The 15,478-nt window shown below is 38.8% G+C and overlaps 2 protein-coding genes across 2 annotated transcripts in view; one reads left to right on the forward strand and one right to left on the reverse strand.

Moving 5' to 3' along the window:
* Window positions 1-14,669, forward strand: part of L3MBTL3 (L3MBTL histone methyl-lysine binding protein 3) — a 29,682-nt gene extending 15,013 nt beyond the window's left edge. Inside the window, exons 2-22 of the mRNA XM_053454694.1 lie at window positions 6,012-6,114; window positions 6,236-6,368; window positions 6,464-6,527; window positions 6,831-6,999; window positions 7,564-7,618; window positions 8,629-8,717; window positions 8,865-8,969; window positions 9,800-9,935; window positions 10,014-10,105; window positions 10,266-10,417; window positions 10,691-10,767; window positions 11,399-11,484; window positions 11,639-11,749; window positions 11,922-12,036; window positions 12,346-12,445; window positions 12,541-12,705; window positions 12,833-12,934; window positions 13,167-13,222; window positions 13,466-13,632; window positions 13,978-14,040; window positions 14,177-14,669. Coding sequence (XP_053310669.1) covers window positions 6,025-6,114; window positions 6,236-6,368; window positions 6,464-6,527; window positions 6,831-6,999; window positions 7,564-7,618; window positions 8,629-8,717; window positions 8,865-8,969; window positions 9,800-9,935; window positions 10,014-10,105; window positions 10,266-10,417; window positions 10,691-10,767; window positions 11,399-11,484; window positions 11,639-11,749; window positions 11,922-12,036; window positions 12,346-12,445; window positions 12,541-12,705; window positions 12,833-12,934; window positions 13,167-13,222; window positions 13,466-13,632; window positions 13,978-14,040; window positions 14,177-14,305 — 2,256 coding nt within the window. The 5' untranslated portion in view covers window positions 6,012-6,024 and the 3' untranslated portion in view covers window positions 14,306-14,669. The remainder of the gene's footprint in view (window positions 1-6,011; window positions 6,115-6,235; window positions 6,369-6,463; window positions 6,528-6,830; window positions 7,000-7,563; window positions 7,619-8,628; window positions 8,718-8,864; window positions 8,970-9,799; window positions 9,936-10,013; window positions 10,106-10,265; window positions 10,418-10,690; window positions 10,768-11,398; window positions 11,485-11,638; window positions 11,750-11,921; window positions 12,037-12,345; window positions 12,446-12,540; window positions 12,706-12,832; window positions 12,935-13,166; window positions 13,223-13,465; window positions 13,633-13,977; window positions 14,041-14,176) is intronic.
* LOC128472754 (outer dense fiber protein 3-like) lies at window positions 25-2,198 on the reverse strand. The gene is made up of 6 exons (XM_053454697.1): window positions 2,090-2,198; window positions 1,761-1,961; window positions 1,229-1,330; window positions 899-1,020; window positions 628-768; window positions 25-195 (listed from the first exon to the last, which is right to left on the reverse strand). Exons 1-6 carry the CDS (start codon window positions 2,196-2,198, stop codon window positions 85-87), a joined length of 786 nt encoding a protein of 261 aa, XP_053310672.1. The 3' UTR covers window positions 25-84.
* Window positions 14,670-15,478: the final 809 nt, after the last annotated feature.

Consider the following 15,478-nt stretch of genomic DNA (forward strand, 5'->3'; position numbering starts at 1 on the left):
AATCTAACTATGTAATCTATCATCTCTTCTACTTGGCCCTCGCTCTAAATCCCAGGATAAAAAAAGGGAGAGCTGCCAAGTTGATCAGTTATACTTTTTTGGCTTATCTGCCAGATCCACTATAAGCGACACAACATGTGGTGAGTGGCGGATTCCAAAGGAGAATTTAGGCGCTTGAGGCCGAGTCAGGACAACCTACAGGGAACACAGGAAGACTTCTGATTACAATGAGGACACAGATTACAACCACACTCTGTATCAACAATACACAAATGAACTCTAGCAACTACAATCTTTCAATAATCAAGCAGCAGGTGTATCCTTACAATACCCCCACAAAAAACAGTAACACCCAAAATAATTTTTTCTAGCTCTCATTACTTACTTACTATGACTAACCACCAAAACTGCTGGCTATACCACATAATAGCAAACCCAAAATACAACTCTAGTGCAATATATGTTAATGCCCAGTATTTGGGCTTTTTATTAATCATGCTCTAACTGTTGCTACCGTTACCCAACGTTAAATCTCTTGAATGTTTTCCTCATCTATACCCAGCCATTGTAGGCACTGATTTGGTATCCGGTCATTACGCCCCTGTATTTTCTTTTCCCTTCTCTTACCTTCTCGGGTTTGTAGGATGCCGGGCTGGGTTTTTTTGCTGAGTCCCTGGGCATGGCGTTTCTGGAATGCATGCTGTACTGAGGTGGCCTATTTTGATATTTAGTTGGATCCACAGCTCCATAGGTTCCTGGGCCAGGTGTCTAAATAAATTAAAGATGAGGAGAGAATGACTAATATAATGACACTTTGGATTAACATGTCAGTTAAAAGTAAAAAAATCCGGAAGATGGAACTAAAGAATTGAAGGACAGAATTTGGTCAAATACTCACTTTCCTCAGGTCTTGATAGATGCTTCCAATTTCCCTCCTGCCACCCACCGACAGGTTTGGTACAGCATATCTACTAACCAAGTTTGAACCCACTATAGGGGGAAGCTTATATGCCGCTGGACCTGGGGGAAGACATGTGGTGTAAAATACAGTTGGAGGTTTATGAAATAGAGGACAATTCACATCTGCAGAAATGTATAAAACAAATAATGCAGCTAAAAATAAAGCTGTAAAAAACAAGACTATGTGGAGGAAGCTTAATGTTAGAAAAAGTACCACTATATATATATACACAGCAATCACTATGATTTATGATGATATTATTTATACCCGGTGTCTGGTCATTGCTGAACATCTTTGTTCTTGCTCCAAATGATACTGTTGGAGCAGAGCGGTAAGGCAATTTCTTAGCAAGCTCAGGGGCGTAATATCCTGTGAAAAGAGAACACATTGGTGGGATTTACAAAATGTGATTTAGAAATGTGAAAATGTGAAACAAAACTGCAAAACGATGTTTATCACAACATTTTCAACAATATGACACAGGAAACGCAGACTTGTGAATGAGAAGGCACACAATAAACATTCCATTTGTGCCCAAAACAAAAAAAAACCCACATCTCTAGTGCTGGTACCACATTCACAGCAGAAATATACATAAAGTTTGGTAATTCCCTTATGAAAGATATGGACTGTAGGGGCCTATGGGAAAGCTTGGTTAAGAGGCCATATTTCTTGGGGTTCCACCAATCAGTAAACTTCCTACAATAAAAGCCAGTAGTTTTCTATGTGAACATAATGGAGCAAGTAAGGGTGACTAAACATGAGGCCAACATTCTCTTATGCATTTTTCTCACTATACCTGGGCCAGGAGTTTGGCAGCTACTAAGGTCCTTGGTTCTTCCATAGATAGAGTAGGAAGGAGTGCCATCTTTGCCCTTTGCCGTTATGTTGGATGGAATAAAATGTACTGGCCCTGGAGAGCCATTCATGATCTTAAAACGGCGTGAGCCAAAGCTGAATGCAGGAGCTTGAGGTTGGCACGGGTCGTGGTTAATATAGCCTTTGAAGGAAACAAAAACAGATGGAGACGTTAAATACACAGACATGTTTCTTACATCAACAGAGTGTGGATGAAAAAAGAACAGCAAATATGAAGCAAATATATATCTAGAGTTATACACAACTCACCTGTACTCCCAGGCAAGCCATACTTGGGTCCTGGGCTGTTGTACGTGGCTGAAAGTGGGCCTCTGGGTCTGTGAGGTTTCCATCTTCCAATTGGTACCTCGGTACTCATGATGAGATTAGGCCTGGCACAAAAGTGACCAGCCTGACTGCGTAATCCAAACCAGATCAAAGCACACCTGTCAATATATATATATATATATATATATATGTTGTCCTGTCTAAGTTTGAGCATAGGGCTTGTGGAAAGTATTATCTGTCATTTATTACTACTGCTCTTAAAAGTACATCAGCTTGCCATGATTCTGCTGAACGTCAGTACCGGATATCAGAGATAAATAGGCTTTACTCTGTATAAGAATTCAGTACTTAGCGCAAGTGTAAAGCAAGCAAAGGGGGTCTACACATAATTGAATTAGGATTGCAAGTGAAAATATGAGTAAGGGAATATAAGTTTTAAATATGTTTGCAATGCCCATTACTTATCACACCAGCATGCAGCAAATAAACTGCTACATATTTATAAGGTAGTAATCAAAATAATAAAAATAACAATGATAGATCACTGCAAATACAATTCATATTTTCCAAGACAAAACTACAGTAATTCTGGGACAAAATGCTTAATTCTTAACTGATGAAACAAAGATAAATGGAATCTGTCTGATGGGTTTTACCTGTCAGGTTTGGTGCTGTGAATCCAATGAATTTCCCAGATTCCTGAAGCACTGTTTTCACTGCAGTGTAAACACTATCACAGTTCATACAGAAAATACCTAAACTTGTAATGCCTGAACCTTTAGAATCCAGCTTATGGCATCATAGGATTGTGACGTCATCCTCCTCCACTCACACACATAACATCTGTCCCCCTCCTTCCTTGTAAATCTATGTCCTTATTAAATGTACTACTACCCTTTAATTTAACGCACACTGCTGGGTGTTTCGCATTTCCACGTGTCTGATATATTTAAGAAAAATGAGACATGGCTGTGGTATAGGTTAAATAAGCCATAAGCATTGGTTACTTGTGAAAATGACTTGTTTGCACCATAGATCCTAGTGTTTATTTGCAGAAAAACAATCATATAGATAATATTTCTCATATAGACAGTTTAGAAGGACAAGTCACACTCAAACTGAATTTGTTACCATAATTATAAATATTCCTGTGTATTTATAATCATGGAGAGCATACAAACAGGAAGTGAAGGTGGCTGCTTCCATCATATATAAGCCTGGTTGGTAATGAATATATGTTGCTAGGAGATAAGTGTACTTTAATACCAATATTCACATGATAAGGACTAAGTACTAATACAGTAATATAGTAATAATGTATTTTATTTACATAAGTTGGTTTCCAAGCATTATTGTGTCTTGTAGAGCCGCTGAACACTGGGATACACTCATGCCCAGAAAAAAAGACATTGGGGAGGAATTTGGGTCTCAAAGAGGAACCCTTGGGAGAGCAACTTGAATATGCCTTATGAGAGCCTAACAAATTGCCCTGTAGCATGGCGGATCATGGATAACAAATAGTTAAATCCATCACCGACCTACAACCATACTCGTGGACACTTAGTTTAAACCTAAATATCAGGGATCTTATTCCAACTACAGGATAATTCTACAGTCATTTTATAAACACATTGACATCATGTTTTCTTTTACAGCACAACAAAAGTATTTATTTCATGCTAATCTTTGATATGATTTTGTATCGATCTTTATTTAATTTACATCATCTTCAATTCCTAACATTTGTTAAACTGACCTTTATTTTAACCATTTCCGTGCCACCATTAGAAAGCCAACCAAACACAGTCTTTGTTTCAGAACTATTTCGTTATAATACAGAGAATAATCTCGTGGCCATCTTATAAAGTTTCCGGATATGCTTACGCTCATTGGTGTGAAAAGCCTAATTGTTCAACCACGCAAATGTACCTGAGAGTAATTATTATAGATTTATATAGCACCATCGTAATCCGCAGCGCTGTACAATAGATCAAAAATGATATGGATAAGTATATATATATATATATATATATATATATATATATATAGATAGATATATATATATAAATATATATACATATATATAGATATATATATCTATATATATAGATATATATATATCTATATGTATATATATATATATATATATATATATATATTATATATATATATAAAGAGATTGCTGTTGTGATGTGACTGTTGACAAATAAGGTAAAAATGCAAGGTCTAAAGGGAAAAAAAGTTTAATAAATGTGCTCTTGTAAAGCCCAATCCCTTGTCCGTTCTGGGACCACGTGATACAGCAGAAGGAGGTTGGATAGATAGATTTAACAGGGAAATCTTCTCAGAGGCTCCGGCTAAATCTTATTGCGTGTAAGTAATTCATTCCAGATCATAAATCGATTGTCAAATGATGTTTTGCGTTAAAAGTTAGTACAATAAATGTAAGTTATTCGTGGGGAACAAAACAAACACAAAACTTACATCAATTAGTGATGCATGTTGTAAAAGCAGCAATAAGTATTGCATTATTGTAATAAAGCACTTAGTATACTAAGCAACATAATTCGATTTATTTAGGCATTTATTTGAACGTGTCGATGACCTGTTGGATTGCTGTGGAAAACCTGCTTTGGCTTATTTACTGACTCTACTCGTACAACTTACTTACGTGGACAAAATAACTATGTGTGCCATGCTACCGTAAAACACTTACTGTCCCAAAAATGAATAGCGATCCCCCATCCCAGATGATCGGATGTATTAATGTTTATTTTATTTTGCTGCGTACAATTCATTACTTGCATCTAATTAATAAATTACGTGTATGCCTGTTTTACGAGTAATTTTTTGCGCTTAAATAATTCTTACGTATTGTACACTGGACGACCGTATTATGTTTGTACGAAATCTAAATATTCCACCTCAATTTGCAATACGTTCTATATATACATAAATACATATTTGTTTGGATGGCAACACGCGAGTGTGAATGTTGCCAACCAATATGGCGAGTTCCTTCACGTTCTGGTTGATGATAGGCTATTTTTTCTAGTTGGGTGTGACTAGAAAAGTGGGCGGGAAAAAAAGAATGGTTAAGGGGTGTGATTAAAGGTAAGACCGCCCTCGGACGCCATTTTAATGTAGAAGAGGCGGCGCCGGGAAGGGAGAGTGGTGACCCGGGATGTTCTCCAGATTGACAGAGAAGTAGCACTTTCCAAATGGAAAGGGGGTGATGCCCTTTAAACAAAACGAATTGTGTTACTGTGGAGAGAGGGCTGCCGTGCTGTCAGAATGGGTGGGTAGCGATACATATACGGTGCTTTGAAGAGGAAAAAGGGATGGATGGGGAGTGATATCTTACTGAAGGAATTATTACAAAGTCTTAGCCTGAACACAGAGTGATGGGAGTGATACCTTGCAGAGATAAAATTGAGATATACCTTGCAAAATATAAAAATGTTGTTAAAACAGGTTAAAATTTGACTGGCTTCCCCCCCACCGCTCCACAAAGATACCCCCCACCTGTTACTCTGCATTTGGAAATTCCCTGGTCCCCTCATGTCAGAGCTGGGTGTTCTAATTAAGTGACATATGATGCCCTAACCTGGCCCTTATACTGATCTATATGGGGTGTCTTATAATTGGTAAGAATTTATGGCACATCCAAGGGGTTTTTATTAAAGTCCAAAATCATTGGAGAACTGTGAATATATATATATATAGATATATATATATATTGTAGTGTGTGTGTTCTAGCTGTATTGACTGATCTTCTGTCTAAATGTGTTGATAAAATAAATACCTCTTTGTTGCCCAACAGATGTGATTAATGCTCTTTTTAACAAATGTCAAAACGAAATAGGTTGACGCATTTCTTGTTTTTTTCTTTTTTTCTTCCTAGGTGGTGCAGGGAGATGTCTCGGGGTCCTGTTGCTGATTTTGACCTGATGAACGCATTGGATTGGAAGGAAGGCATAGCTACTCTTCCGGGGAGTCACATTCGGGTAGGACTAGGCTTGGTTATGGTGTCCTAACGTTTGTGCTTCTGTCTCTAATGTTTCCTGTTTGTTTTACTTCTGTTAAATGTCCTAATCGCTTTCACTTTTTTTTTTTCTCGCTTTTCAGTTTCGTCTCAGTGAATTTGGGACTTTGGATCTCATCACAGATTCTGACACCACTTCATCTCCCCTATCAACCACCAGCACCCACAATCCTGGTGCAACACCACCCAGTGTTAGAATTCCTTCTGCTGACAAAGGTACGTTTGAGTGACCTTACGCTTGGTTTAAAAAAACAAAATGCTGAAGTATTGCTGAGGTTCTGACTTCTTTCTTTTGTAATATTTTGACACAGACACAAAATACATCATTGAGGAAACAAAGCAAGAGATGGAGAAGAAGGAGAATATGGAAGAGAGGTGAGAGCAAATGTCACCTTTTGATGTAACAAATAATAATTGTGTGTTGGGAGACTGCATGCAACTTAGAGCATGAGATCTGTGTAACAAGACTAGAGGTGGGCGAGCCAGCTACAGCAGGCCAAGACCTTATTTTGGCTCTTGGTGAACAAAGACAACTTGTCCTCTGCAGGCACAGGTACCTGCGCTTGAAAGTTCACCACAAGGTTGGTTCTGGCTCATGCTCCTCTCCTGCCATAAATCCAGGTGTCTTAGGTAGGAACTTCTATACTTAACACATTCTTCCTCCTGTTCTGAACATAGAGAAATCAAGGCTACCTCTGGAGAGGACCAAACGACGACACAAATGCATCCCACAGTATCATCAGCCGCTGGTGCAAGCATAGACAACGAGCGTCCACAGAGGCTGCGCAAAAAGAGGAAACTTCTCATGGACTCTGGGGATGAAGAAGAAGGTGTGGAAGAAGAGGAGGTAAAGCAGCGACCTGTAGTGGATATACTTATCGAGCCTCGCGTCTTTTCCTGCGCTCATATCTGTAGATACCGACATAGCTTGCACCATAATTACTGCATCACCTGATGTTATCTGGTTAATATAGGGAGGGAATTTATACATGCATGAGGAAATCCTGACTATAACACAAGACCGAGGACAGATAAGCTTTTGAGCACTTTATAGCAGGAGCCAATGGATAGACTGGATGGGTCAATGATTCCTATTAGCTATCAATAATTGTTTCTCCATATACCTGTTCTGTATAAATCAGCTCTCAGTGTAACACTTTGTATAACTAATTATGTTTTGTGTAGTCTTTAATAGGTCAGTTTGAGTATTTTGCGTTACCTGTTAAATTACTTTTCCTTTTTCTCCAACACTTTCCTCTGTGTTCTGTGACACGCTATCTGATCATAGTCCTCAAATCTGATAATTCAACTATATATATCGAATTTCTATGTTATATAACTTCTCCTTAATTTCTATATTACATGACTATGCGTCAGTATCTTATAACTTGCACCGTTGATGGTTTTCTAGGAAAAGGGCAAGGTGACCCTGAAGGGTCGAAAACCTTCAAAGCAAAGCAAATCAGGTAAACTTACACTAATATAATATATCCTAATGCAGCCAAGACATTAGGGATTTCCTGTTGCAGTCTCTCATGTAGATTTTTTTTTTCTTTTCCCCCAAAAAACCTTCATCATGTGGCCATGGAGAATTTATGTTTTAATAATGCTGGTAATATTCAGCCTGTTAGGGATGTTTTATTGAAAAGTATTGTTGTGTAGCAGGCAGATTTTGTTTATTTTTTGACATGCTCGTATAACTAGTAAACAAAAATCCTGTTGGCTAAGCTTTAGTGTGTAGCTTCTACCTCATGTTAACTTTATTAAATGGCTGGCACTAGATGCTTTATGATTGGTCTCAGGCTGATAACCCGTGTTCATACAGCAAGACAAGGAATCGGTGCACACCCAGCAAATGCTATTTAAAAAAAAAAAACATAAATATCAGCGATTCTGTCACATTATATGACTATATTGTTTTGCTGTAGTACGTGTTGGCGTATTGGAATCTGAATTGAAATGCTTTTTTTATGGGGTACTTCCCTTTTCTGTATTTCTCTGTATGTTTGATGTCCTGACCAAACTTTATGGTTAAGCACCCCACCTACCACACAGGTGCCTCACTATTGGTGTCCAAAGTGGTCTTTAGATCGAAGGAGAATCTCAGTGGATCAAAAGGCACTTTCAGTCCCACTGATTCACCTCCTTGGTAGGCAATATAGCCATAAAAAAATGACATGTGACTTGCCAAAGTTGGGTTAAAGCAGGCTAAGCCGTGTATGGCCATGTAATGTGACAGGTGCACCAATATTTAGGGGATATCCCCAGGGAGGGGCTTTTAAATAGTATTTACTTAAGTGTGCGTTGTGTCCTTGCTTTGCTGTATGTACACTTTTGGTCATTTGAGCAGCACCTTGGAATCTGAATTGATAGGCTTTTTAGGGTGCACTTTCTGTATTTTGTTAACACATGTTTATTATACTGTGTTCTGCCATGCTGTTTCTCCATCTCACATTCTGGCTTTCTCTTCCATCAGCTGCTTCATCAAAGAAAAAATTATGGAACTGGGTTTCATACCTTGAAGAGGAGAAGGCACCTGCTGCTCCTCTCAAACTTTTCAAAGAGGTATTCTCTACTTTCACTAAGACTGTTAATCCCATCCCACCTATTACCCTTTTTCACAGCTGGTTCTTTAAATGATGGCTCTAATAAGAAACTGCATTACTCTGTCCCATTCTTTGGTTATCGTTGAAGTTTTGTCTTTCTTTTCAGCACCAGTCTTTTCCTCAGTCACGGAATAGTTTTAAGGTGGGAATGAAATTGGAAGGCATTGACCCCGAGCATCCATCCTTGTACTGTGTTCTGACTGTAGTGGAGGTGAGAAGGATGAAGACTATAACCTTTTTTTATGGGTTTTGCATATTCTCTTATTCTAGAGAAACTAGGGATTATTTCAGAATGCAGGTTGCCAGTATGAGTAGGATAGAATGGGTGGGTTTTTAGTGAAAGCACGAATAATTGGGGAGAGTCTGACATAATGAGCTATGGAACTTTAGAGAATATGTACAGCAAAGGTGGGATCCTGGAGGTTTAAATGGGAGAACTTATAACAGAGAACAGTAATATGGGTGGCACAGTAGAGGTAAGGGTTCTGTACACAAGAGCCAGGAGTTTAAGCGTGCATTGCCGCCATCATATGCACTTTATTGTGCATGGTAGCTGCGTGGCCCCTTTACATTTTTGTGTTGTACGTTTTGCAAATGCATAGGCCTTTTCCCCATTTCTACTCCCTAGCTAAATGTACTGTTCAGCTGAATGTGACATATATATATATATATATATATATATATATATATATATATATATATATTCAGTTCCAGGGCTAGGTCTGCAAATGTATGTGGGGGTCTGTGTGCATGCATTGAAAATGTTATCATAGATTTCCATGGAAACACTTTCCTGTGACTGCTTCAAGTAGCCAATCAGTTGCAAGAAATGTTAAGTCATGGAGGAGGACTCCGCATGGCAACGCAAGGAAGGATTTTTGAAAGCCTGTTGAGAACTTCGAAATTCTATTAATTGCTGCTGTTTTTTATTTGAAGAGTGCCAGCAAATTCTATTATTGTGTTTTTAATTTTATTAACTGGATCTAGCCCTTCTACCCATAAAATGAGTTCTTGCGTCGTTGAATACCTCTTTTCTAACAGGTTCAGGGTTACAGAATGAGGCTTCATTTCGATGCATATGCAGACTGTTATGATTTTTGGGTCAATGCGGATTCCCTTGATATTCACCCCGTTGGTTGGTGTGAGAAGACGGGACACAAGCTGCTACCTCCAAAAGGTAACCATTAGAAACAAATGGGAAGTAAATGCTCTGGTTTCATGGTACTTTTTGGCAAATAATGTATTTTCTTTTTAGGTTACAAAGATGGGGAGTTTAATTGGGCTTCATACCTCAAACACTGTAAGGCCCAAGCTGCTCCAAAAACGTTCTTCAAAAGCTACAATACGGTAAAAAGGCAGTCAATGTTCATTAGAACCTTTATTTTCTCTCTGCTTTGATTTAGTAATAAATGCATCCCCTTATTTCTGCATTCTTTTTCCCTTTGTTTCACAAGTTATATCTGTATATCATGTCTTTTCCTTTATGCCTGCCCTCTTCTTTCTGCAGCCTGTCACACCATCTGGGTTCCGCATGGGTATGAAGCTGGAGGCTGTGGATCGAAAGAACCCTTCCTTACTGTGTGTGGCCACAATTTCAGATATTGTGGAGAACAGATTGCTTATTCATTTTGACAGCTGGGACCATAGCTATGATTACTGGTAAACATTTTGGACTCGTACAGGCATGAGACACGCAAACATACCTTAATGTAGATATCAACTTTGAAGGATTATCTATGAGATGCCGTTTCTAGGGGGATCACATTTGGAGAAAGCACAGGAGGCCCTCGCAAATTTCACTTGACTAGCTAAAATTATTAACCGAACTTGTAATGTTAGGTGTGGAAATAATGCTACAGTACTAATGCTCTATCTCCTAAGAATTACTGTTCTGTTGAAACTATTATCTGAAATTGTACTTCTGATTGATAGGTGTGATGCCACCAGTCCATACATCCGCCCAGTAGGATATTGCCAAGATTATGAAATAACTCTGACCCCGCCACCAGGTAAACTAGGTCTGTGTATTTGTTTAAAAGCTGGAAACCACTAAGCACTTTCACTAGCCTTTAATGATTAACTATGTCTACAGGGATCAATAAGGTAAATTGTTTTTGTCCTCCTTTGTCTTGCTTTTTGTATCTTCAGAACATTTTTGACCCTTCCTTAAAGTTAATAAATATCGACAATGCTGCTTTAAAAAAAAAATCTTTTGTTTTTAGTAAGTATTTTTTCTTTCTAATTAGATAAGTTGAGGATTGCAGTCTCTATATAAATATACCAGTGTATATCTGCCTCCTTGTAAGATAAACTATTTGTTTAAGGCCCCAGAGCTCTCAGTGCTTGCATGTTGCGGGCTAGTTCAGTAGTCTCCATACTGATCCTGAAGGCACATTCAGTTCCAGATTCCTCAACTGTTGGTGCTCTGAGGGCTGGGTATGTCAGATCAACAGGTTCTCGCTCACGCTGGAAGACCTGCTGAAAGTGGTGACTTTTGTTTGAATCATATAAGCAAGTGTCATTTTAGTTAAAATTCCAAAAGGCAGCATATTTCTAGTAGTTCTAGCTGGAAATATATTAGGTCTAGATTTCATTAAGCAACCGGTCGAGTGTATCATATTAATGTGTTTTTCTGTTTAGAATATAAAGAGCCAAACAGTTTCTCCTGGGAAACTTACTTGGAGAAGACTGGAGCCCAGGCAGCCCCAGCAAGAGCCTTCAAGCCAGTAAGTGCACACCAGAGTTCATTCCTACATCACATCTGCATTGTATTTAGCCATATATCATTGCTGGATCCTTTCTAAGGTATACTCAACTAACTTTCTACTCCGAACTCTACCTCTGCTCATGCTTACCTAATTTCTTTCTTTCTCTTACTAGCGGCCTGTACACGGATTTCAGCCTCAAATGAAGCTGGAGGCAGTTGACCGGAGGAATCCAATGTTAATTAGAGTTTGCACTATTGTCCAAAGAGAGGAAAACTCCATCAAGGTGACTACAAAACTTTGTGGCATTTAACAGTTTTCCTGGACATTGGAAATAAACTGTCCTGGGTGTGGTGAGAGAGCTTATAGTTTTTTGAGGGTAACCATGCAATGAAGCACATTTTTGACTTTCCCTCGGTGTAGCATGTTGCGTACTGATGTCATCGTCTTCTTTACAGCTGCATTTTGATGGGTGGAGCGGCATCTACGATTACTGGGTGGATGTGGACAGCCCAGATATTCACCCTGTGGGATGGTGTGCGAAAACAGGACACCCCCTCCAGTTGCCTCCAGGTAAGGATAAGCAACATAAAGGAACACGTTTTCCCTTCAGTTCTAATAAGTAAAGAAAATGGGATGCATTTTAAGTTTTTGTCGGAAAGACCTTACATTTTAAAAACTCTCAGATCGTATGGACGTAATGAAGTCATATTTGTACGCTTAACTAAGGCTTATATTAAAGTTCACACCTTAACTTTAGTGGTGGATTGAAATCAATTCCCTTAATTCGTGAAGAATTGCCATGATGTAGTTAAAGTTGTCCATGGGCATGGTGTTTTTATCTTTTTTTTTTTTTTTTTTTTTTTTTTTTTTTTTTTTTAGGTGCAGCAGATGCCGCCTCAGTCCCTGGACAGGGCTGCCCCATTGCTGGCTGCAAAGGAATTGGGCATGTCAGGGGACCCAGATATGGGACACACTATACGTGCGTTTGGTATTCCAGTAGTACACACGGGTACATCTGTGCGCCTCCAATGAGATGATTAAAACATTTGATTAAAACATTTTCTGTCTTCACAGTGCTGTGGGATGCCCTTATTCAGATGTTAATATGAGCAGGGAGAGCATTTTACAGGATCGCCTCAGTGGAGAGAGAACACTTGCAGGACAAAGTACATCTAAATCTAAAAGACCTGGAACTCCCATCCCTACAACCGAGCACCCACCTGAGTTTCCTCCATCTAGGTGATAATGCAGATCAAATAAAATCACAGAATCTCAGTTATTCCAGATAGAATCACTTGGTCATTTAGCTTATGCAGTTTGCGTTTAAAGGTGAGCTACTTCTAATGTATGATGTCTTCCTTTTTAGAAAGTCTCCACTTCCTATAGAGGAAAGGTGGGGTCAAGGAAATGTATGGGAAATGGCTGAGTGGCTAGAAGAAGAGCTTGAGACTAAACCACAACTTAAGAGGTATGCCACCTTTATTTCTGCTTCCAGCCAACTTTGTATGAGCAAAACATGCAACCATCATATAGGCATTAAAGTGCATATCTTAGTGTTAAACTGCCATCTAACTACTTTGCATTCTTCTTTGATGGGTCTACATTTGGGGTGTCCCTTTAGTGGTAAGCCATTATAATAGGAAAAAAGTAGTTACACCTAATGTAAAGTTAGTAGTAACGAATGTCCTTGTTTGCCCTAGGGGTGGCAACGCGTATATCCGGTTACAGCTGGTCAAACAGGAGTCGGATGGCACCGGTAAGAAAGTAGTGTTGTGCACAACAGATAGCTTTCTATGCCTGCATTGAATATCACATATTCTAACTTGCTTTCCTGGAAAATATCTTTGCTTTCTAGATAAACCAATCTTTTCCATTTCTGCTTTCTTGTCCACTTGTGCTAGAAAGCAAAGCTAGCAATGTTTGTAGACCACTGTTAATTTTGCTTTAAACAGAATAGCCAGGTATCTATTGATTTTAACATACTTCTTACCTCCATTAGACTGCGAAGTTAGTTTGGAACAGGCCTTGAGCCAGTCTGTATTTATGACATCCCTGAATTCTGATCCTGGTCATCGGATCCACCTTTGTTGGCAACAGCAATGTCACCTCCTTCCTGAAGTGTCTTCTTACACTGCCCATGTTGTCAGCAAGTGGAGCGCAGAAGAGGTGAGGTTAAAATGCATAAAATAATAAATAAATAAAGGTAGGTACAGAATGCATGATGTAAAGGTATAGAGAATAAAGATTGGCTAAGGCTGCAATAGAGGGGACAGTGAGGCACATCTTAACCTGACAAGATGACTCAAGGAAAGTGTCGCTCCCAGCATATTGAAATGGACACATACCATCCTCTCCTAAAATAAAAAGCCTAACACTAATTAGAAAATAAAAACCAAAAGAAAACCTCCTGGAGGTCAATAACACAGGTTATAACCCACATGCCTGCATTTCCTGGCGCTCCAAGAGAACATAAGTCTCCACTGTGCCTGATTGTTTTTCCTTTTATATCAGGTGTCTCGATTTGTCCAGCAACTCCCTGGTTGTTGTGAACAAGCATCTGTGTTCAAAGATGAGGTAAGACTGTTTATAACACCTTTCAATACTTATGGTTTCCTTTTCCATCTTCTCTCCTGTGCTCTTATACTATCAACTTTTTTACTTCTAGTCCTTTCCTTAAAACTGACTTTTTTTCTTCTCTGCCTCATTGTAGCAGATAGATGGCGAGGCTTTCCTGCTGCTGACTCAAAGCGACTTGGTGAAGATTCTGGGCCTAAAACTTGGACCTGCTCTGAAAATCTACAATTCTATTCTCATGTTCCACAATTTGGCACAAGACTGATAGTTAGACCCTCTAAGCGAACGTAGAATATTACGAACACTGACACATTATAATTTCAGACAGAAAAGTCTCTGCTGGCCAATAAGTGTGATTGTGACAGATCATGAGGCAGATCCTATGGATTGAGAGGCAGATCCTGTGAGGATTGTGTATATATTTATATACTTGTATATATGTTTGTATGTATGTGTACCAGGTTGAAGTCTTATTACAAAATAGTATACCATGAACTGATTTTCTTGAGATTAAGACTGGTTACCAAACTCATGGTGCCTTATTGATTTTGTATTCACTGATGACTATCCATGCAGAACGTGATCTTGTAGATTCATTCTGGGTATAAAAAAACATTTTTTGGCTCTCATCAAGCTGTTTGTTGTTTTTTGTCTTGCTCTTAAGGCATGAGCCAAAGTCTGATTATACAGTTTACATCTTGGAGGATTCTCATGTTGATATAATGTATTTCTGCAAATGCTTAATCCTGCTGTATCTGGGCCACAAAACCCTGGTGTAACAACTGTAGATTGTCGCTGACCGAGACTTATGTCAAGTCATAAGAATAAAATCTGAAATAATTCACCCATTAGCAAGACACATGCACCTCCCTAATTTCTGCACAGGTAACCACAGTGCAATATATGTGTGTTATATATATATTATATTATATATATATATATATATATATATATATATATATATATATATATATATATATATATATATATAGTGACAAACCCTGTAGTGTAAGGGTGATAAATGTCACTTATAAGGATCTTAACCACGGCCCTCTAAATGCATAGAAAGGGGTTACATTTGATATTTGGCTGAGCATGATGAGCAAAGTGGGCTCAGACTGCAAGCTGTGTATCTCCTACGTAGCTGGCACTTTCGTGGTCATATCAGAATATAACATGAAGTCACCTCTAGGCTGTGTTCATCTGATGATCTGCCCATTTCAATGAGACCCTGAGATCAAAGTACAAACCATGAGGCTCAGGGTCAAATCCTGAGATTTCCTAGGAACGCTTATGTGATATATTGTAATTATATTGTATACCAGTTCAGCGGGGACGCTAAGCACGTAGTACAGCCACCAGTGATCTTCTAGGGTTTACTCCTGTTCCTTTTTCTGCAGTGCCTTAGCAAATACCTACATATTGGTGAGCAGCAAGA

The sequence above is a fragment of the Spea bombifrons genome, chromosome 2 (assembly GCF_027358695.1).
Source record: "Spea bombifrons isolate aSpeBom1 chromosome 2, aSpeBom1.2.pri, whole genome shotgun sequence".
NCBI classification, from domain to species: domain Eukaryota; kingdom Metazoa; phylum Chordata; class Amphibia; order Anura; family Pelobatidae; genus Spea; species Spea bombifrons.

What these genes read in the sequence shown, in the direction of transcription:
- LOC128472754 (XM_053454697.1), bottom strand. Translation starts at nt 2,198, where the DNA reads ATGAGTACCGAGGTACCAATTGGAAGATGGAAACCTCACAGACCCAGA. An exon ending in CTGCCAAACTCCTGGCCCAG is followed by an intron (nt 1,331 to 1,760) that starts GTATAGTGAGAA and finishes CTCTTTTCACAG; the next exon opens with GATATTACGCCCCTGAGCTT. An exon ending in CATCCTACAAACCCGAGAAG is followed by an intron (nt 196 to 627) that starts GTAAGAGAAGGG and finishes TGTTCCCTGTAG; the next exon opens with GTTGTCCTGACTCGGCCTCA.